Source organism: Talpa europaea (genome assembly GCF_964194135.1).
Source record: "Talpa europaea genome assembly, chromosome: 3".
NCBI lineage: Eukaryota > Metazoa > Chordata > Mammalia > Eulipotyphla > Talpidae > Talpa > Talpa europaea.
Window position 1 is genome coordinate 93,748,168 of NC_140069.1, and position 24,411 is coordinate 93,772,578.

The following is a 24,411-nucleotide window of genomic DNA, read 5'->3' on the forward strand; positions in this document are numbered from 1 at the left end:
AGTTATAGAGGACTTTCAAGAGGTTTTTGAGGCTTTGCCACCAAATTGATTATGGAACTATTCCTGAGTGGTTTTAAAATTTGGGAATGTATCCTTTCTACCCATAGATCAGAGAAAACACAATGCAAACTCTGTTAATCATTATTTCACTTATGTGATTATCAGTTTCTTCGTCTGTAAAACATTGATAATCAAACCTTTCTCATTGCATTAGTATAAGAATCAAATGTAAGGATATAGGTTATCAGTGGCAGTTGTGCATAGAGACTGACCACTTCCAACCTCTGATGGGTGGCCCTAATTAATTCTGTTTTTATAGAGACTAAGTAGGGGGCTTCCTCAAAGGTATGATTTAAAAACTTCTTGAAAGTTCAGAAACCCTAAGTTCTTGGCCAATATACCTAGCCAACTGATTTTCTACCATTAGAATCATGGCACTTTAGGGATACTAGTAAGGAGAGAGGGGACATTGTTTTCAGATGTCCCTGTAATAATTTGTTTTGAAAATTAAAACATTTGGATTCAAATCTCCACATTATCACTGATTCATGGGTGTTTCTCTAACTCTAAAGTACGAATCCTGATACAACAGAACTGGATAGAGCCTGACATTCTACATTTTCTCACAGGCAACCATGTTGTGTCAATGCTGTTGACCCGGGGGCCACACTTTAACAAGAACATGTGTGATCATGAATAGGAAAAACATTTAGTTTTTCTGGGTCTTGGTTTCTTTACCTATGAAGTAGAGCTTCTCAATGAAATGTGCTTTATCATCCCTCTTTGGGGATCAAATATGGCATTGCTATGTGGTATGGTGCTACCTGAAGAAGAGAAAAGTGTTCATCACTAAATTTTGTATGGATTGCCAGACCTGACAGATGAAGGGATTTTTTATATCACATATTAGGTATTTTAGTCATAGTAAACCCTTCCAGGAAATATATCATTGTAGAATTATTGTTTTCTCATTCATTAATTTATGCATTTGACAGAAATTTATTAGACATCTGTTATTTGAGACACTGAAGACACAGACACCATAACCCTCATTATACTTAACACTATCTCTCATGGTATATCATTAGGAAGAGATCTTCAGAGCAAATGATATAAAAAATATTTTTGAAGTTCACATCTGTATCAGTCAGATCAGGATGTCATAAGCCACAGAGTAGGTGGCTTCAACAACAGAAAGTTGTCACAGTTTTGAAGACTGGAAATCCAACATCAAGGTGCTGGCAGGATTGATTTCAGATTCTTCTGAAGCCTCTTTCCTTGGCTTGCCAATGCTTGCTTTCTTCTGTCCTCACGTGTTTTTTTGTGTGTATGTATCCCTGGCATCCCTTCCTTTTCTCATGAGGACATTAGTCATATTAAATTAGAACACCACCCTTATGTCCTCATTTAACCTTACTTATATCTTTATAGGCCCTGCCTACAAGTATAGTCACTTTGGGTTTCAACATTTAAATTTTGGGAGAACACAATTTAGCCCATAACAATATTCATGTCTAGGACTGACTCTGATTGAGATCCCACCTTTTTTCAAGTTACTAACCTCCTGAAGTTTCATTTCCTTTTTGTAAAAGTGACTGATAATACATTTATTAAGCTCTCCTGGGGGATAAATTGGATAATGCTTATAAATGTTTAATGAGTGTCTGGTACTCCTTAGGTGTTCCATTCTGCCTCCTACTCTCTATTGATTCTGAAAGATACTTAATTTTTGTTTTTGTTTGTTCTGGTTGGGGGTAAATTTGACTTTACTAACTCTCCTACTAAGTCTATTAATAAAATAGACTCTTCTCTGAGTCTTTCCAATTCCCATATCCACTGTCACTATTCCTAGAAAGAAAATACCCATTGGGACCTTCAATTCTAGTTGTGAGAGTGGATCCTTGAGGATAGAAAAATATTGAACCACTAAAATACCTGTTAAATAGAAATAAAGGGAATAACTCTGTTTCCTAAAACAGATAAGAAATTTGGCAGATGCTATGTACTATATAGAGCTTGAAAAAGAATAAGCTATATTGAAAAACTGAAACATTAGAAACTAAACAAGCTAAACTGATTTCAGTGATTTAAAAATCTTAGATAATTTCTAAATTATAAATCAAAATACCATATGAAGAAATATCTGTCCATAATAGATGATTCATTTTAATACACCTTACCTGATGTGATACAAAAGAAGATAATTTCTTTTACTATTAAACTTATATATAACATGCCTCAATGGCACAGAATCAGTACTGTGATGAAAAACCTCTGTTTCTTTGTTGAGTCTGGTGTCTGTCAGGAGGCTTCTAGGGGCATCTGATCATTATTTAAGCTTAAACTCAATTATTCAGAAATGCCCTGTGGCTCTAGCAGCAGCAGAGCATAGCTGCAAGAACTTACTAAACTGCTTAGTGTTGGCTGAAGAGATTCAGTTCCTAGTTTTCAGGGTGAAATATTCAAAGCCTCTGAGGAAGAGCTGAATAGCGTATTAACCATGCACAGTGCATATGAAAATTGCTCTGTTAGTGGACACAGTAGTATTCTATTTAACCCTGGGAATATTTCTAAAAGGAATCAACAAGCTGTGTTTAAATTATGTAAAGGAGACTGTGCCTAAATTCCTTTTTTTCTAAGTCATTCTCTTTCCATTTTAAATTCTTTCACATGCACTCTCAGCACAGGTAGCTTAATTTCTATCATGTGCGGCTTTAGCTTTGTTTCGGGTGCCAATGATTGAGCTATGCTGGATGTGCTTGGAAAAGGCCCATATTCATTCAGGAAACTCCAGTTGAACTAGATCCATATGTAGCTTAAAAAAAATGTAGTTTTCTGATTGGAGGTATTTTCTGGCTTCCAGCATTATCACAGATGATTTTTGTTTTTGATGTGCTGTGGAATAAAAAGTAATGTTGGAACTAAAACTCAGATTTTTTTTTACTTTTTTTTAGTTAACATCTATTGAGAGCTTGCTACTTTCCCCATTGTGTTGTGCTGTTAAGCACTTTGCATAGTGACTAATTTAATGCTAATAATAATTACATGAGGAAGGTGAGACTATCTCCATTTTTTAGAGTTTAGAGTGGTTAATGAACTTAATCAACTCTGACACGTTTGTAAGTAAAAGTGCTAGTTTTCAATATCTCTAACATCAATAAAATAAAAAAAGATCTTATTGCATTAAATATAGATGATATCCTTGCTATAGCTACCACCCAAAAGAATGGGATAAAGTAGAGGAGGAGTTGTCCAATGACTGTTATTAAAAAGCTAATGAGAAAATCTAACAATTTCCTCTAAATTCTGGGGTCATGGAAGTCTCTATGTAGAAATTATTTGTGTAATTTTTAGACAAATTATTGGTAGTCATTCTCTCTGGACATGACTTACCTTGATAGGGCTAATTTATTAACAAAACCTCTAATAACACATTCCTAGTTTTACCTCTACCTTAACCTCTTCTTTCTACATCTTATACCCAAACAGAGTTTTTTCTTTCAACAATTTGGAAAGAAAGTTCTTTTGCTGTGAGATCAACTGTTCTCAAATTACAGTGTGGTAAAGGACAATATTTTGTTTGCTTATGTTTTATTTCATCTCTTATAGAGCCATAATTTTGTAAAATGCAATAAAAATTGCTAAAACAGATACAAAAGATATGCTAGCTAAAAAAATAATCATTTTGATTAGTTCAATAAATATAAAATTACTCTAAAAATGCTACAAAGTGTGTAAAGGGTTGCTTGTGTTTATCTTGTGGAATGGAAACACTCTGTGGACTATCATGGTTCCGCAGACTACACTTTGAATAGAAGTATTCTAGACAAGTTGTTCTTGAGATGGTTGGATTTAAATCTGCCATCTTGCTGTTTGCTGTTCTATTTTGCTTTCTCTTCTTTTTTTTTTCCTAATTTATGTTGAATTGAGTATTTTTTTTTTTAATTTTCTAGAGGCATGTCTTATTTATTTATCTATTTGTTTGTTTGGTTGGTTGGTTTATACATGCACTGGGTACAGTCAGAAGCCGGGAGGGTGAGAGAATTCACCAGAGCCAGAGCAGGGAGCACAACAGGCAGAAGGACCGAAGTACACTGCTGAGGGGAGCAGCGGGCGGCAGGAGAGGTCTGCGCGCCATGTGGGACCCTCCTCCGGTGGCCGGGGAGCAGCCGGGGATCGAACCGGCGCCGCAGACGCCGCGGGCAGCTTCACAACCCAGCGCTCAACCACTGCGCCACCTGGGAGGCCCTTGAATTGAGTATTTTTTGTAAAGATTTATTTATATTTATTTATGCATATAAGAACTAGGGTGTAGGCCAAATGCAGGGGTGTGAGAGGATTCAACTGAGCCAGAGTGGAAAGCAAAACAGGCAAATTCACTGATATATTCTGCTGAGGGGAGCAGTGGGTGAGGCAGAAGAGGTCTGCCACACCATGTGGCTTAGCTCCCAGGCTGGGGATCAAACTCTTGCCACAGTTGCTGATGATAGCTTAATAACTCTGAGCCTTTTAACTCCTGTACCACCAGGGAAGCCCTGATTTGAGTATTTTTAAAAATAGGTTTCATTTTATCTGCAGAATTAACTTATTACTTAATTAAACCCCATTTTTACTTTTTTCTCTAGCCTTTATAATTATTAACATTTACCATGGACTACCTTCAATAATATTACATTATTGCATGTGTAATGTAAGACCTTTAGAATAATTTATTGGCAATCCTCTCTTCCCAGTTATATACTTTTTCTGTCATACATTTGAGTTTTACATGACATAAACCCCATAACAATATTTTATTAATTTTTCATTAGATAGCTTTTGCATTAGATCATGTTTTTAAGGGAATTAAATAAGAAAAAAATCTCTTTTGTTTGTGCCTTCATTGTTATCATTTTCAGCACTCTTCATTTCTTTGTGTCAATTCATCTGGTAATATGCTATTTTTCCTGAATGATTTCTTCTACCACTTTCTGTAACTCCGGTCTGGTGTCAATAGAATAAAAGTGTCTATTTTCATTTGTTAAAGATATTTTTTCTGGTATAGAATTGTTGGTTGACTTTTATTTCTTTGAAAACTCTGAAGATGTAATGCCATTGTCTTCTAGTTTAAGTAGTTTCTACTAAAACATTTTCCTAAAAAATCCTCATCTCCATTCAAATTTATGTTATGGTGTCTGTTTTCTCTGGCTGCCTTCAAGATTTATGTTTGAAGTTTTAGCAGCTAGACTGTGATATGTCTTGGTGTGGTTTTCTTGCTTGTTTGTGTAATTGATTTTTTGGTGGTTATTTTTTTTCCTAGTTATGCCTTGAAAATTTTGTATCAGTGGTTTCATTATTTCTTTAGGTATTCTCAATTGTTATCACTTCATATCACATTTCTTCTCTTTCTCTCTCTCCCTCCCCCTCTCTCTCTCTCTCTCTCTCTCTCTCTCTCTCCCTCTCCTTCTCTCCCTCTCTCCTTCCCTCCCTCTCAAGTCTCCTCTTACACCTGTGTTAAGCAATTTAAGTTACTTGTTTGTCACTGACCTCAACTCCTTAATCCCTACCCCAATTTTCTCCTTATTGGGTGCATCATTTCTCCTTATTGGGTGCATCCTTATTGGGTGCATCATTCTACAGCTTTCTTCACTGTAAGTAACAGAGTAACTGAGACCAATTGTTCTGTTCTTGTTCACAAACTGAGGGCTATGTAGTAATTGCCAAGAGGTGCATATGACACCCAGTGTTATCCATGGACTAAATATTTGCAACAAATCTGAGACTACATTTTCAAATGTATGTAGATGTTGCAGCAATTACTATACTTCAAATTTCTTTAAAATCACTGCTGAATTATCATCTTACCATTAAAATAGTCTTTTCTTTTTTTTTTTTTTAAAGATTTTATTTATTTATTTTATACAAGAACTGGAATACAGGCCAGATGCGCTGGAGGGTGAGAGGATTCACCAGAGACAGAGGGGGGAACAGAACAGTCAGACTGACGAAATACACTGCTGAGGAGAGCAGCGGGCGAGACAGGAGAGGTCTGCTGCGCCATGTGGGACCCTCGCCAGCTGGCAGGGATCGAACCAGTGCTGCAGAGTCTGCTGACAGTTTCACAGAGCTGCGCTCAACTGCCTGCACCACCAGGGGAGGCCTCATTAAAATATTCTTAAGAAACAAATGTTAAATAGTGATATAAAACTCTCTATGGTACTGTGAATATTTTTAACGTTTACTTTTAGTATCAAATTTGAAAACCTGAACATCCTTGCTCTAGTCTCAGCCTCAGACTGCGGCTAAATATATCCCATTAAGAGTTAGAATAGTGGGCCTCCCCTGATGGCGCAGGCGGTTGAGCAGAGCGCTGTGAGGCTGTCCGCAGCCTCTGCATCCGCGGGATCTATCCCAGCCAGCCAGCGAGGGTCCCACATGGTGCGGCAGACCTCTCCTGTCTCGCCCCCTGCTCCCCTCAGCAGTGTATTTCAGTCAGTCTTCCTGTTCTGCTCCCTGCTCTGTCTCTGGTGAATCCTGTCACCTTCTCGAGCATCTGGCCTGTATCCCGGTTCTTGTATAAATGAATGAATGAATGAATAAATAAATAAATCTTAAAAAAAAAAGAGAATAGTTACTCTGCATGCACACTCAAAAGTAATCTAATTGTATTAAGCAGTGATCATTGTACATAACGAACCCAGCTACTTCCTTTAAAATACACTTTTATCTTTCCTGCCTTAGAATTTACAAACTTTGTGTAAAAATAAGTCATTATGGACAGGAAAATTTTTGTACTGGCAGAGCAGAAACCATATTCAACCAAAAAATAGGTCTTTTTATTAGTTTTTGTTTTAATGAAATCTAGTTAATATTTAAATTGAATAATTGCACCTAAGGATTCCCCTCATTTACCTAACACTGTGTTATATCTACATTACTATTCTGGCCTCTGGAGTCATTTGCAGACGTGGCAACTGCATTAGTCTTTACCTTTGCCACTTTCTTTATGTAAGTCCAGGTTCTTTTTGTTTACTGTTTTTCATATTTGTGAGCTTTTTCTTGTCTATACTGGTCATTACCTTTAACATCAAGAAAATTGTTTACATGGGGCCTCCCCGGTGGCGCAGCGGTTGAGCGCTGGGTTGCGAAACCGCGCGGCCTCTGCGGCGCCGGTTCGATCCCCGGCTGCTCCCCGGCCACCGGAGGAGGGTCCCACATGGCGTGCAGACCTCTCCTGCCGCCCGCTGCTCCCCTCAGCAGTGTCCTTCGGTCCTTCTGCCTGCTCTGCTCCCCGCTCTGGCTCTGGTGAATTCTCTCACCCTCCCGCACTTCTGACTGTACCCAGTGCATGTATAAACAAAACAAACAAACAAAACCAGCAAACATAAATAAAGCATGCCTCTATTAAAAAAAAAAAAAAAAAGAAAGAAAAAGAAAATTGTTTACAATCTAGTTAACATTTAAATTTTGCCTGCTGTAGGTCAGAAGAAGCATTTTAAAAGAAGATTACTGTTGTTATTGCTGTTTCTTAAAACATAAATTACGTGGACATTGTTTAATATTCAAGGATTGATGTATCTATAGACAATTAATTTACTTGGAGTCCTGATTATTTTATGTACTTCATGTCATTTTTTTATTGCTGTTTTTATGTGGTAAATCTCAGAACAGACAAAATTACAGAGAAAAAAGCTAGATGCTTGTGCAAAGGATTTGCAGAAGCACAAAGGCTTCTGAATAAGAAGGTGGTATTTCCACCCAGGAAGGAACTTCATTTCTTACAAAATCCTAGGTATGGATTTTGCTCATTTTAATCTATGTTCCTAATTCACAGTGAAATAAAGAAATTGTGAAAACAATAGCTTTCGAAATGCTGCCCCCAACTTTTAGCTGCTCAAAACCTGTTTCAAAGGAAATGCATAGTTGGAAGGGTGGGTATACTCAGAAATGATTCTTAAATATGTCCACTCAACAAAAGGAATCGTGGCTGTTCAAAGGCAACAGGTTGACCATGTATTCTCAACCTGCCATGTGTGCAAGCACATCCTAACATCAATAACCATTTCTCATTCTTATCAATAACCACTTCTCAAGAAGCTGACTTTTAGTAAGTAGAAATTGTTTCTTTCTGTTTTCATTTGGATATAGATGCCAAAATCATATAATATCTCTTGATCTTTTGTTTTGCCACTGATATTTTGTAATTACTCCTTTTTGAAATCATTAAAAAAAATTGCAGTTCTAAGGAAAAGATAAGTTGAGATCAGTGTAAAAGAATGGGGAAAACTGTGAAAGGTTTTTCCTGGCTCTGTCACTAACACTTATGAAACATAAGAAACTGAAAAGGGCAGAACAGTACTTAAAAATATGCTTATATTAGTGTTGCTTCTATTCAGTAGACAGAATTATTTGTATAAATTCAGAAAAACAACTGTGTTGGTCAAAATTATTCTTGGTTGTGTTCCAAATAAAATATAAGAGACAAAGCACAACTTTTTAAAAAATAGTAGGATATAAAGTATTTTCTTTTTCCTGCTCACTTTATCTTTCACTTGTCTATACTCTTTGGGCTACCTTTCTACTTTCTCCTTTTGCTGCTGCTTCCTTCTTTATATTTTTATTTTATTTTTACCATATATCATAAAAAATTTAAAACAGCTTTCAAAACAAACAAGTAAGTGTTATGTGTGGTTTTTTTTCAGTTTTTTTAAAATTTATATTTTTAGTTTTATATTCCCCATACAATTGCAACCCCCTGATTTTGACCCCAATCCCTCCTTTCCCTGCCCTCCCCCCAAAGTGTGTCTCTGGTTCATAGTTGTTTGTTGATTTTGATTTCTTTCTTACAGTTATTCTTTTTCCTGGTCCCTATTTAGGTTTTCTAGATTCCTGTCATGAGTAAGACCATCCGGTATTTTTCTTTTTCTTTCTGGCTTATTTCACTGAGCATGATCCCTTCCAGCTCCATCCATGTTGCTGCAAATTGCATGTGCTTATCTTTTTTGAATGCTGAGTAATATTCCATTGTGTATATGTACCACATCTTCTTGATCGAGTCATCTATTTTTGGGCATCTGGGTTGTTTCCAAAGCTTAGCTATTGTAAACAGTGCTGCTATAAACATAGGGGTGCAGGTGCTCTTTGGAATTAATGTTTCTGTGTCCTTTGGGTAAATACCTAAGAGTGGAATTGCTGAATCATATGGAAGCTCTAGCATTAGTAGGTTGAGGAATCTCCACACAGCTTTCCACAGTGGTTGGACCAGTTTGCACTCCCACCAGCATTGCAGGAGAGTTCCTTTCTCTCCACATCCTCGCCAACATTTGTTGTTGCTAGTTTCTTTTAATATGTGCCATTGTCACTGGTATGAGTTGGTATCTCATTGTAGTTTTGATTTGCATTTCCCTGATTAGAAGTGATGTTGAACATTTTTTCATATGCCTGGTGGCCATTTGCATTTCCTCTTTGGAGAAGTTTCTTTTTAGCTCTTTTGCCCATTTTTTGACTGGATTATTTTCTTTGTTGTTGTTGAGTCTCATCAGCTCTTTGTAGATTTTTGTGATCAGTCCTTTATCATTAGTGTTGTGTACAAAAATTTTCTCCCAGTCAGTGGGATTTCTCTTTGTTTTGGTTATTGTCTCTTTTGCTGTGCAGAAGCTCTTTAATTTGATGTAGTCCCAGCTGTTGATCTTTGCTTTCACTATCACTGCTTTGAGTGATGTGTCTGTAAAGATGTCTTTGAGGTGCATGTCATGTAGTGTTTCGCCTTCATTTCCTTCTATATATTTTATGGTTTCAGGTCTTATGTCTAGTTCTTTAATCCATTTTGAGTTGGTTTTTGTGCATGGTGTGAGGTAGTAGTCAAGCTTCATTCTTTTGCATGTAGCAACCCAGTTTTCCCAGCACCATTTATTGAACAAAATTTCTTTGCTCCAATGCATATTCTTTGCTCCTTTGTCAAAGATTAGTTGACCATAGATCTGTGGGTTTATTTCTCGGTTTTCTATTCGGTTCCATTGATCCATGTGTCTGTTCTGGTTCCACTACCATGCATTTTTGATTATTATGGCTTTGTAGTATGTTACATGTGTTTTAAAAGCAGGTTTTGTTATCATTCAAAAGTGAAAGTAAAGTGAGCCAAAAATGAGATAACAACATAAATTGTGTAATGTAATAGCTGCTAATTTTACTAAAGGAAAATCCTAGTTTTACTTTGAGATTTTTAGCATACACTATGGAAGAGGCATTGCTATTTGTATGTTCTCAATGTTTCTAGAGCAAGATTTCTCAACTTTGGCATTGTTGACATTTTAAGTAACATAATTCTGCAGTAAGGACTGCTCTGTGCCCAGTAAGAGCTGTAGCAGCATTTATGGCTTCTACTCACCAAAAAGCAATGGCAAACTGACCACTCAGACTAGACAACTAAAGAAGTCTCCAGAAATTGCTGAAAGCAATTGGTTTAGAACAAAGACAACAAATTATAACACTTGAGACATTTCTAACTATTCCAGATATAACTTCTAACTATCTTAGCAATTTTAACTATTTTAGCAGTTTTGCATGGTAGAAGTTAAATATCTTTAAAGATAAAGCATTCATGCAAGTCCTAGCTAACTTACTTAACTAGATAAATCTTTGATTCTATAATATAATTGGAATCTGATTTTTTTAAATAATTTTTTGTTTATTTTGCTTAGACTAGCATAAAAATACTTTCACATTGCCTGGATCTTAGTAAGTACTCAAATTATGATTAGATATAATTATTATTGGCAATATTATCTATAAATAATAAAAAATAGAACTTTATAGAGTAGAGAAATATATAATAAAACTGAAAACCAGATCTATCCATACTATTTTTCTATTACATTCTCTATTTTTTGAATTGTAGTCTGCTATGACTTGGAGTGAATCAGATCATGTTTCTACCATTCTCATATTTTGATTTTTTGATTCAGTAGTCCTTTTTATCCTTTGTTCTCTCTCACTACCACTAGGAGAGATTGCAACATGTTTTTAGAAAGCAAGGATTATTTCAGGAGTGTGGTAGAAAGATGTATGCTGGCACAGTTAGAGGTATATGTGACAGTCTTCAGACCAGCCTCTTTAAGTCACAGTGTGCTCATTCGGTAAGTACTTATTAGGCCTCTACTGTGGGCTGGGCATTACAAAATGAGGGGGACAGTCACAGAAAGAGTAGTAGCTGCCCTTTGTCACATACTCATTTAATCCTCCCCGGAATCATATGCCACGATTCTTTAAAAAGTTGCCATTTCAAAGATGAAGCAATCAAGACAAAGCTATATTAATGAATAAATTGCCTAATGTCACTCAAGTTTTTGTGGAGAAACCATAGTTACACTCTGAAAATCTGATAACGGAAACATAATTCTTCAATATTTTTTGAAAGGATCTTACTTTCTATTCATTTGTTTACTTTTCTCACTTGTTATTTATGTATTTATATATTTATTATTTATCGCTCTTGATAGCTCTTAAGTTGGTTAGGATCTCATGAAAAAAAGGATATCAAAAACCTTAGGAAACTGCTTAGTGCATTGTGAATATGTATTCTTGTTACTCATTTTATTTTTTCCATGTTCATTAGACCGCTTTAATTTAATTCTTCTTTTTAAAATTATACTTTTATATGACATTTCTGCTCTTTGATCCATTTGGGAAGTCTTGATATTTGTATAGTCGCAAAAATTTATTGCATTTCTTGGTGCTCCAAGTAATTTATGTGTCCTAAAATTAGAAACTTCTACCATGCAAATCTGTTATTTGTACTTTATTTTTATTATGAAATATTTTCTACATAAAAGTGTGTGTGTGTGTGTATACATACACATATATATATATACACACACACTTTTATGTAGAAAATACACACACACACACACACATATGTGAATTATAAAACACCACTATTTCAGGTCCTTTTTACATATGTTCTCATATTGCATGTACGAAAGAAGTAAAGAGTATTTTATAACAGCAAATCCAAAATATTGGTTCAGGTTTTGTTTTGATAATGTTCTCTAGTATAGAAGCAACTATGTATTTTAATGACCTAATTTTGACAATACCAGTATACATTTAGGCAAACAGCTAAATTATACTAAATGTTTAAAATTTTAAGCTTCTATTGTGAAAACAAATTGCTCTTTGAAGTTTAATGTTAATGTTTTAAGAATGAGGACCACACACTCCTTATGCTTCTTACTCACTGACTGCTACTGCTACCTGCCTAATACTCATCTTTGGTTACTGTAAACCTGCAGCCAGAAAAGTATTTGAATTTTCCCCCTCTAGTACTTGCAAATCCAATTTTTATGTATAGTTAAGTGCTCTTAGCTTTTACTCTATCTACTACTGGAGCCTAGTTTCTAGCAGGCCTGTAGCTACGCCAGATCCGGCCTATGTAATGCTGTTTGTAATGAGAAATCTAAACAGGGAATGGCAGTGAGGCATGGCAGGAATGTGTTTCCATTGGAGAAGTCAGTGTAGAGAAAAAGTATAAGCAAAGCCGTGTCCAGAAGGCCTTTTCAGCTGGCCAAGACGGAAGACTAATGTTATTGTACATAGGTTGTTACCCTGCCAGCCCTTCCTCACAGATTTGCTTTCTCTCTCTCTCTTCCCCTCTCCCCAACTACCCCCCCCCCACACTCCCTCTCTTTCTCTTTTCCCTCTCTCTTTCTGTGGGCTCTGCTGACTGTTTGCTCAGGTGGACAGTGACACCATTTGGAATGAGCTGCACTCGTCCGGTGCTGCACGCATGGCTGTTGGCTGTGTCATCGAGCTGGCTTCCAAAGTGGCCTCAGGAGAGCTGAAGGTGAGGTCTGGGTTGCATTAAGTGTGGGAAATTCAGAGAAGAAGCTAAAACAGAGCTGTTGTTGTTGGGAAATTGTGAGGCGTGTGGGGTGGTAATAAAAGGAGGGGGTGGGGGGAGAGGGCAGGGAGATGGCCACTAAGGTGTGATTTAACTTGTCTGTAGGTAGGTAGTAGCTGATCCTGCTCCCAGGGCCTTCTCTCCTTGGGGAAACTTTGTGGTCAGGGCACTCTGGTGCATTTTTAAGAGCGTAGAAATGGTGAGTAAAGCTATGGTCCAGGTTAAAAATACCCTTAGTATATACATATCTGTCATGCCCTCCTGGGATTCTCTTTTGAAGTGATTTAAAAAATATGATTACTGAGAACTATATATAAGCTCAGAATACCACCCAGAGAGAGGGGTGAGGGGTGGAGAGAAAGGTAAATACCAGACGGGAAGGATTGGGAGGAAGAAGGAAATTGTTGATTAGAAGGGTAATGATCCAGAGTATGTTTTTCCACGAAAGAACTTCAAAAATGAGCTACACTTTATTGTTCTTTTCTTTTTATGGTTTCTTCTTTTCTACATCATATGAAAAGAACAATGTCCAAACCCCAGTGTTTCCCAGTCTAAACAATTTATAAAAGCCAGAAACCTGACAAACGTTGACATTTTATTTGGTATTTTAACAGTGCTATTTAAAGGTATGCCATGTGCATCTTGAATGCAGTTGCCCCAATAAACTTTGTCAGTGCTAACATGGCTTTTTAATGCACTAGTTCACACACTTCATAACGAAATCTGGGCAGTGACTGATTTGGTATTTTTAGCAATTGTGGGGCTCAAGGGAAATATATTGTGACCAACAACATGTGCACTGTGAGTTTTGTTAATCTAAAATAAAATCTAATTAGGATTATTTTTCTATATGTCTAATGAATTTTTATTCAATTATACCTGACTGGACTGTTCCACTTGTGATTAAAATTTCAGGAGAGGAATGTGCACTTTACAATGCATTGTCTGCCCCAGAAATTATTCTCCAACTGTTTAAGAAGTCAGAGTCTATAGAGGTATAATTTTGACAAGATGAACTGTGTTAAAAATATATATAGGTATATATATATACCTATATATATATATATATATATAGGTATATATATATATATATATAGAGAGAGAGAGAGAGAGAGAACATGCACACACGCATGCAGTGATGGGAGTAGGCGGGCAGGGTGATGGTCACTGAGGTGTGATTTAACTCCTCTGTAGGTAGGTACTAGCTGATTTGTATATATATATATATATACATATACATATATATATATATATATATATACAAATGTGTGTGTGCATGTGTGTGTGTATAGATAGATAAATATAGGCCTTATTTGCAGCTGGTACCATCAGCATCAGAACATAATTAGTGATTTCTGAGGTCATTAATAGGGTGATTTCCCCAAGTATTTATTTTTGTTTATGAGTTATTGAAGAGTAGAAAGGAATCAGCCTTATGGAAAGGTTTTGGTTGTTCCCCAGTAGCAATTTAGGAATAATTCTTCCTGTCTGAGTATGCTATTTGTAGCACGAAAATAAATTGACATTTTAAAAGAATATTGGAGAGTCTTTTCAAAAATTGAAATAATAGGCAATAGGCTATAGTATTTTAATTTTTATATTATGTTGGCATAGATTGTTGGCTAACAATGAAAAATGATTATGTTAGCATTCGCAACTTCTAATTGTTTTGATTTTGTGGAAATTTAATCAACAAATCAGAAACCTCAAGTAGAATGATTACATATATAATATACTTGTTAAAATTATTGCTTTAACCTCAGAGAGTACAGCAATGCCAAATATATATGAAGAGTGTTGAAAACGCACTCAGTAGTCATTTAATCCAGTCAATTACATACAAAGTGTCAGCAACATATAATATGGACATGTTACCTCCAGCTGTACTAACACTGGCTATCTTTGTTAAGAACAAAGGCTCATACAAATGCTTTTTCTTCCCTTAGTGATTAGAAAAGAAAAGAGCAATAATAATAATAGAAAAAAAGCCAGTCTAAGGATCAAGAAATCTTCTTTCAGGCTCTGCTACACTATCATTTGTGGCAAATCACTTAACTTCTCTCTGCTTCGGTTTACTGTTCAGCAAAATCAGCAAGGCAGAACTGATTTCACTGAAGATCCTCTGTGGCAATGCCTAGCTGAGCTATTTGTAAATGAAAAGTGGATCTGATTTTCAGTCATAAGTACTATGGCATATCAATAGTAGATAGTCCAAAACTACTTACATTGCTGAATATAAAAGCTTTGCAACAGGTATATCTTTATGATTGTTAACCTAAAGTAAAAGTCCAAGACAAGCAGAACCATAACAAAGGCACCAGACCAAGAGACATTAGCCCTTTGGTTGCTGATAATTTGAGGAGGCCTACAGGGATGCCATGGTAGAAGGGCAGTAGTTACAGATGACTCACAGCCCCAGACAAGAACTGAGATAGAGAGCTATATTAAGGACATCTAGCAGCCAAAAATTTTCCTCAGTGTCTAGCTGTCCTAGACTTCAATATGATAGGACTTTCATGTCTATTGCCCAAGAACACAATTACTTATGTTTTGTAGATTGACTTCATTAGGTCTAGTAAGAAAATACAGAAGCTGATTGAAGGTATAAGTAATTCTTTGGTAAAAGATGTAAAAAGAGAAAATTTTAGTGTTTCATTTTTCATTTTCTGCATCTATATTCAGTTCTCAGATGTTCTAGCCCATTTTCCAAGTAAATCAATAACTTGAAATGGCATTGACATATTATAATACTGTATTTTGTTATGCTGCACTAATTTTTCTTGGAAAGTAGAGATGAATTAAGAACTTTATTTCAACTAGGCTGGTCCTGGATGGAGTGCTGATGAGAGGTTTGGTAGAGCTAGGAGAGTTCACTGAAATTTTAGAGGTTGGGGGCCTGGGAGATAAACCATGTATGTACAGAAAAGAAAAATGTCAAAGACAAAATGTGATTACCTTGAATTTTTTGCTTGATTTAAATTTTCTAGATTTTAGAAAACAATACACTAATCAAAAGATCCAAAGGGACCAGGAAAAAGAATAACTATAAGAAAAAAAAATCAAAATCAACAAACAACTATGAACCAGAGACACTCTATGGGGTGTGGGGGGCGAGGAAAGGAGGGATTCAGGTTAAAATAAGGGGGTTGCAATTGTATGGGGAATATAAAAATAAAATTAAAAAAATTAAGAAAGAAAGAAAAAAACTATCTTCAAGTGATAGTTTCAGAGTTTTCTTAACTTTAGTAATTGTATTGTGCAAATGCAAATGTTTTATATTTCCCAGGGAATCAGATAATTAAAGTATTTCCACTTCAAAAAAAAAAAGAAAATATGATTTCTAAAATCACCATATTATATTGTTTAAAATGTCTACTTTTCAACATAAATTTATGAGTCTTGCAAAGACTCAGATGTATGAATGAAGAGTAACATGTAAAGGTAACCACATAAATAAATATAAACAATAAAAATGAATTTTTCTCCTCAGACATAAAAGACAACTGAATAAAACAAAAACTATAAATATGTGATGGACACATGGTGCATAAAAATAAATAAATGAATAAGTAAACAAATGTGAAGATATACAACCTATATTTTTACTATCCTAGAATTTTATTAACTTAGCTATAAACTTAGCATTACCTATATCATTCCTGACTTCTCTGAATAATTTGGCTGTAATTCTCAGTTTTTCATTATTTTAAATAAAAAATTTCATATATGTACATAAAAAATGTCAATTGCATGAAAATAGTGGCTCAAAGGAGAATACTGGGAATCATATTTTGTTTTCCCTATACAACCGCAAAGCAGAGTTTTCAGACACTATTAAAATCTGGGTCATAGCTAAAGTAAATTATTAAAATTAAGGTGTTAATTATAATTCACTGAGCATCTAGTAAGAAAACAATACAAAATATATTAAAAGAAATGACAAGAAAATTAAAATGGTACACTGGAGAATATTAATGTTTACTTTAAGAGAAGACAGTAGTGGAGGGCACATGTAGAACAAATGCCAAAGTCACTGTGCCAATTTCTAACCCTAACAATAGCACATAGAATACGTAATGTTCTTCTTTCTTTTTTTTAAAAAAGATTTATTTATTTATGCGTGCAAGAACTGGGGTACATGCCAGAGGTGCAGGGCGGGTGAGAGGATTCATCAGAGACAGCGGGAAACTGAACAGGCAGATTGACTGAAAATACACTGTTAAGGGGAGCAGCGGGCAGGACAAGAGAGGTCTGCTGCCTCATGTGGGTTGCTCCCTGGCCTGGTGGGGAATGAACTCTTAACTGCAGAGGTTGCAGATAGCTTCATGGTGCTGCGCTTAACCCCCTTGCGCCACCAGGGAGGCCCCTGTTCTTCATTCTTGATTATATTTGCCATTTTCAGATCTTTAATGTTTGCTAATCTGTGAATATACAATCTGTAATTATAAAATCTGTGCATATAAGTTGCCTCTTTATAATGAAATTGTTATTAGGTAGAGATAAATTAAAATTATTGTATCTTTCTTAAGCCTTTTTTTTTTTAAACATATGTACTGATTTATTTATTTATACAAGCACTGGGTACAGTCAGAAGCGCGGGAGGGTGAGAGATTTCAGAGCGGGGAACAGAACAAGGAAATACACTGCTGAGGGGAGCAGCGGGCAGCAGGAGAGGTCTGCGTACCATGTGGGACCCTCCTCCGGTGGCCTGGGAGCAGCCGGGGATTGAACCGACGCTGCAGAGGCTGCGGGCAGCTTCGCAACCCAGCGCTCAACTGCTGCGCCACCGGGGAGGCCCATCTTAAGCCTTTTATTAATATTTTGTTAGTAATTACCTAATGTATGGTATTGTCCTCAAGTATATGTGGATGATATTAACATCATTACTGCTTTTCTTTTCTAGTATTTGTCTTGTTTATTGCTTATCATCACTGTCAGATTTTCTTTTTTCTATATATGAGGCCTGCCTTTACAATTACATTTTATAAATACTCATGACTTTGTTTTGTTTTCTAATTTGATTTTGTATTGTAACTGGAGAGTTCAATTCGCTTCTATGTAATTATATACACAAATTTATTTCCATCATCTTATTTTGTTTTCCCCTTTATTTGACTTTTTTATTTGTCCCCTTCCCTTCACTCACCCTTGCTTTATTTACAATTAATTTATTTTATCATTTTCCATTATCTCTAGTTTCCTTAAAACACACACGCTATTGTTGTAGCTATTATCTTTTAAATTCTAACTTATTTAACAAATCTTTAGTTTAATCAATCCTTTATTATATTCACTAAAAATACAAGAACTTACAATGTTTTCAAGGCAACTTCCCTGTCCTAATTCATATGCTATTTTGACTCAGTATTTTATCATTTTAAAATATTGTAACTGATGATTCTGTCACACTGTTTGAAACTATCTTTGTTAGTTTATACTTGCTCATATATTTACCATTTTTCTTACTTCCAATGTATTTTTGTGTCTAAGACTGCCATCCTTTTGTTGTTTTCTTTCTTCTAGAACATTTTTTAGAAGTTTTGTTTGTGATAGTTTTAAAGTTTTGGTTTTTCTGTGGTATATTTTTACCTTCATTCTTTGAAAGGTAGTTTTGTTAACTGTATAGTTTAAGATGGAAAGTTTATCTTAGAACTTCAAAGATTGTCCATGCTTTCCTGATTTACAATTTTGATATAGGAAAATATCAGTTGCCAATTTTATTATCATTTCTTGAAGACAATGGCTCTTTTCTGTCTGATCAATTTTAGAATCTTCTTTTTAGCTTTGATACTCTGTATTTTGTTTACCAAGAATTTAATAATGACTTTATTGATTGAAAATTATTTAAAGTATATATTAGAAAACTAAAATTTAATGCAGCCTGTGATGATAGTTTGAGGTAAGTCACCTACATCAGACTGAAAAGTGGCCTTGTTGATCTCAATTACTAATTTTTCATGTATAAAGCAAATATATATCAAGCATATTTTCAGGTGTGTTGTACATAAAAAATAAAGCATTAAAGAGAATTAGAGTGAAACTGAGAGAGTGGGCTAGCTCTATAAACTTAGGTTTTGTTTTGTTCTTTTTTAAAAGATTTATTTATTTGTACAAGAACCAGGGCACAGACCAGATGCGCAGGAGGGTGAGAGGGTTCACCAGAGACAGAGCAGGGAACAGAACAGCTAGACTGACAAAATGCCCTGCTGAGGGGAGCAGCTGGCGAGACAGGAGAGGTCTGCCTCGCCATGTGGGACCCTCGCTGGCTGGCCAGGATCGAACCGATGCTGCAGAGGCTGCAAACAGCTTCACAGCGCGGCTCTCAACCACCTGTGCCACCAGAGGAAATTAGATTTTTAAGAAGATACTACTGAAAGTGATTTGAGGTGAATAAAGGAAGGAATGAAGTAGAGATAAGTAGAAAGAGTATTCCATGCAAGGTGAAAAGCAAATTCAGAATCTCTCTTGTAGAGTGGAGTAAATAAGTCTTGACTTATTTAAGGAAATGACAAAGGCCTGAATGTCTGTAATTATCTACAAAGCTTGAAGAGAGGTTAGATAGAGAGATAGTCAAGAGCCATATAATTGGGTGTAAACAAACACACACAAACACAATTGTACAACATATACACTCATTTACACATATATTTAGCATTAAAATCTATGAGTGTTTCTAGTAACTTGGAGATTTAGAATAGAATTGCATTTTTTAACTACTGTTAATAGATAAAGAAATCTGCATTGCCATTTCAAATACATTTTTGTCAATTTGACCTTTCCTAAAATATCATACTGTTGTCCATTCTAAAATGGTACATCATATAAGGTATGGAATAAAATGTTTGTATTTATCCAATTTTGTTTTTTTAAGATTTTTTTATTTTAACATTTATCATTTTTTACATTTTTTAGATAATATTTGCTTCCCCCCACCCTCTCAGATTGAGTCCCCATAGAATCTCCTTCCCCAAGGCACCCGTGCACCATCACCACAGTCCCCTGTGCTCCTCCCTCCCTCCCTCTCACCCCTCTCTTGGCTCTTCCCCTGCAGGATGTCTCTGGTTTGTAATTGTCTGTTTTGCTTTGTTGTGTTTTATACTGTTATTATTATTTTTTTACACTGATGTCTTATTTGGTTCCCCTATATTCCTGCTATAAGTGAAACCATGTGCTATTTTTCTTTTTCCTTCTGGCTTACTTTACTGAGCATAATTCCTTCTAGCTCCATCCACATTGCTGCAAATGACATGAGTTTATTTTTTTGATTGTTTATTTTTTTTGATATATATATATATATATATATATATATCACATCTTCTTGATCCAGTCATCTATTTTTGGGCATTTAGGTTGTTTCCAGGTTATACCTATTGTAAATAGCGCTGCAATAAACATAGGTGTACAGGTGCTCCTTTGAATCACTGTTTTTGTGTCCTTTGGGTAGATCCCTAGGAATGGAATTGCCGGATCATATGGTAGCTCCATTTTTAGTAGACTGAGGAACCTCCAGACAGCTTTCCACAATGGTTGGACCGGTTTGCACTCCCACCAGCAATGCAAGAGAGTTCCTTTTTCACCAAATCCTCGCCAACATTTGTGGTTGCTTGTTTATTTATTTATTTATTTATTTTTATCAGTGACATTCTTACTGGTGTAAGGTTGTATCTCAGTGTAGTTTTGATATGCATTTCCCTGATTATCAGGGATGTTGAACATTTTTTCTTATGCCTGTTGGCCATTTGCGTTTCCTCTTTGGAGAAATGTCTTTTGAGTTCTTCTGCCCATTTCTTGACTGGATTGCTTATTTTGTTTTTGTTGAGCCTTGTGAGTTCTTTGTATATCATTGTGATCAGTCCCTTATCAGTTGGATGGAGTGCAAAGATTTTTTCCCAATCAGTGGCTTGTCTCTATGTTTTGGTTAATGTCTCTTTGCTGTGCAGAAACTTTTCAGTTTGATGTAATCAAACCTGGGATTATCCAATTTTAAACAAGACCCCAAGCTGAGTACAATGGATATTAATTATGTATAATAGAACACTTCTTCAGTGCATTTATGAACTATAAAAATGATCCCTGAAAGTATAGTCTTTTTTCAGTGAATTTACTAAAACAGAGTCAAATTGTCCTTCAGTTATCTTACCTGATCTAGTTTATGTAACAAAAGACTAGATAATACAGATGGAATTGGTGGAAGATGCTTTGAAAGGAATTTACATATTTTGACTATTCTTCTCTGCACCATTCCTAGGTCCAATCTAAGCCAAATATATAAGAGATAGAGAAGGATTCCAAGGAAATTGCTTATATGTGCAAAAGAGAGATAGGGCTTTTCAGTCCTTAGTTTGGTGCATGATGAGTTACAGAAATTTATAGGATCACTCTAGGCTACTACCAGAGAGGAACATGAAATAGTTCACTCAAGGGCCTGACATCTGTATCAGGAGTTTGGGAGCTATGTAAAGGCAGAAGACTGCCTGAGGTTGTCAAGTGAAGAATGTCAATTGGAGAGCTCATTGAAACTGCCCTGTGGGCAGGTTGAGGAGAGAGGGATGATAGGCTTTACTGGCACTGACTGTTGGTAAGATCTACCTTCCAGGAAAATCCCTCCCCACCTTCAATCAGACTAGAAATATGAGCAAAAGCAATGAGGACTTGCAAGGTCAGGTGCTGAGTGCAGTGCCCACATCAGTGAACTTTGCACACTGGAGGTCCCTCATGGTGTTTCTGATGATCCTGTGTTTCCATTGAAAGAAGACCAACACTTGGATTTATGACATGCTGGAGTGCTTTTGAAAAACCCAAGAGATATTCAGTTTGCCTTACTAATTCAAAGTCTTTATACTTTTTATTCTTCCCACACTTCAGAGCTAGATGACCCACAATCTAGACATAAAAGAAGTGGGTCAAGAAAGGAAAAAGTCTTATTGAAAATTATATAGCCCTCTTCCTCAGCACCTCAGATAAATGTGTACCACATTAGCCCTCTGCTAGTCCCTGATTCTTCTCTGTGGGTCAGCAAGGCAGTGGGAAAAAGCTTTAAATTAGATGTAATATGTTTTTAATTATAGTAAGCTGGATTTTTAATATCTTAAATGAGATTGTTCCTATAGCTGAAAGTGATCTGAAAAGCTATGGGATAGATCGGAGAAACTAAAGAAAGATTAATGCGGGGAGAAAAATAATGTTCCCTTTTTATACCATTCCTGAATTAATTAATCCAATATACCACTGTATTTGTTTTCTCGTCTGCTGTATCAAATTATTACAAATTTAGTGACTTAGAACAATAAGAATTTATTATTTTCTGTCTTGGAGATTAGAAGAATTACAAAGTTCTCACTGCCGACTACTGATACCTTGATTTGTAATCTCGTAAGTCTTGTACAGTAACTTGCTTATTCAGATGTTAACAGAACTTATTTCCATGTGGTTGTAGTACTGAGGTCTCCATTTTCTTACTGGCTATCAACTGGGACTGCTTTTAGCGCCTAGGTTTTTCACTGTTCTTTACACATAGCCCTTATATCTGGAAGCCAACCAGAAAACATCAAACTTCTCAAGCTCTCATTTTTTCTGACCTTCTTTATATCATTGCATCTTACTCTGATACAGCTGGGAAAGTTTGCCACCTTTTAAGATTGCATATGCCCATCTATATAATGCAGAGTACTCTTTCCATCTCAAGTCTTTGATAGTAATCATATCTGCAAAGACTCTTTTGTCATTTAAGATAACAGAATCTGAATTTAGGACATGGATGTCTTTTGGCAGACTTCTGCTTACCACAAACAATTACACAAAATTCAAAGATCCTTCTTTAATATTTTCATGTAAATGACTGTTAGCTGTGTAGTAATGAGTTGAACTTTTTCAAAAATAGATGATGTACACTGAGTAGAATGTACATATTTTCAAAGTTGTGACATGTTTGACAAAAATGTATATATGGTTATCACTGTATAGATGAAATATTTAAATCACCCCAGAAAGTTTCTTCAGGCCCCTTAGTCTGATCTCTTTAGCACAAGCAAACGCTAATCTGTTTTTCTCACAATTATGTAATTTTCCTATTGGGAAACATTGTGTATGTGACAACATACAGCATGTAGACTCTTAAGTGTAGCATCTTGCCACTAATGATTGTATTTTTAAGTTATATCCATGCTATAGCATGTATCATTTAGTTTTTTAACTTGTGTTGCTGAGCAGTATTCAATGTTCTGAATATACAGTTATTTTGTTGATTTATTCCAGTTTTTGACTACTATGAAAAAAGCTGCTGGAAAGATAAATTTTCAAGTATATTTTTTTTCTTGTGGATAAATGCCTAGAAGTAAAATAACTATGTTATAGTTTAAGTGTAGGTGTAGATTTTCCCGTAGCATATTTAGCTTTATCACTTTGCAAGTTCCTTATTTTGGTATTTTGTGACTTCTTTCTTTTTTTCTGATCAGCCTGGCCAGAAATTTATCAATTGTATTGATCTCAGAAAAAAACAAACAAACTTTAGTTTCCTTAATATTTATTTTCTGTTACACTAGTTTGATATTTATTATTTCCCTTTGTCTGCTTATATTTTTTTGGCTTTTAAAGGTGGAAGCTGATCCATTGACTTAAAATTTATCTTCTGTTTCAGCAGAGGCATTAGTGCTATGAATATTTTTGTTATTTTTTTGAAATAAAAATAATATACAACTTGATGATTTGACATATATATAATGGAATGATTGCTATCGTCAAGCTAATTGACATATCTATTTCCTCACATAGTTATCTTTTTCTTTATGGTAAGAGCACTTTAAATCTATTTTCTCAACAAATATCCAACATTCAAAATAGTATTGTTGGAGATCTTTGAAAGTAATGCTTTGTTTTCAACCTATAAAATTTTGGCATGTTATTTTTTTTTGTTTTTATTTATTTAAATTTTATTTTTATATTCCCCATACAATTATGTTTTTATTTTCATTCTATTCAAAATACAATTTTCCCATTTGACTTCTTTGACACATTTCAAATGCATGTTACTTAGTATTTGACTACGTAGGGAATTTTTTGAGCTAATTTTTTGAGCTGTCATTGATGTGTAATTTAATTCTATTGGAGTCAGAATATGTACATTTATGACTTGAATCATTTTACATTTATTGACACATATGTTGAATAATTCTGTCTCATCCTACCTTTTGTATTATTTTATCATGTTATATTTTTACACAAATTACAAATCTCCATAATAAACTATCATTATATTTGCTTTAGTACTTTAAAGTTTTTAAAATTCACAGTATTTGTGTTTACATGAATGTGCATGGCGTGCATGAGAGAGTGAGAAAATGACAGAAAGAAAATATGAGTATAAATATATAATATAAAAATAATTAAATGTCTTTTATATTTGCCTACATATTTAATCCTTGGTTCTCTGTATTCACATGGGCACATCCAGACTTCCATCTGGTATCATTTCTTTTCAGTCTAGAGAATTTTCTTCAGCATTCCTTATGTTGCTGTTCTGCTAACAACAAACTCTC

The 24,411-nt window shown here is 35.2% G+C and overlaps 1 protein-coding gene across 4 annotated transcripts in view; it reads left to right on the forward strand.

The window, feature by feature from the left end:
• The window catches only part of HDAC9 (histone deacetylase 9), a gene marked incomplete at both ends in the record, with an annotated part of 409,639 nt that overhangs the window by 198,573 nt on the left and 186,655 nt on the right, over positions 1-24,411 (forward strand). For all 4 annotated transcript variants that reach the window (XM_084230504.1, XM_084230512.1, XM_084230510.1 and 1 more), the window contains one exon: positions 12,713-12,820. In XM_084230504.1, the coding sequence (XP_084086630.1) occupies positions 12,713-12,820 (108 nt within the window). The remainder of the gene's footprint in view (positions 1-12,712; positions 12,821-24,411) is intronic.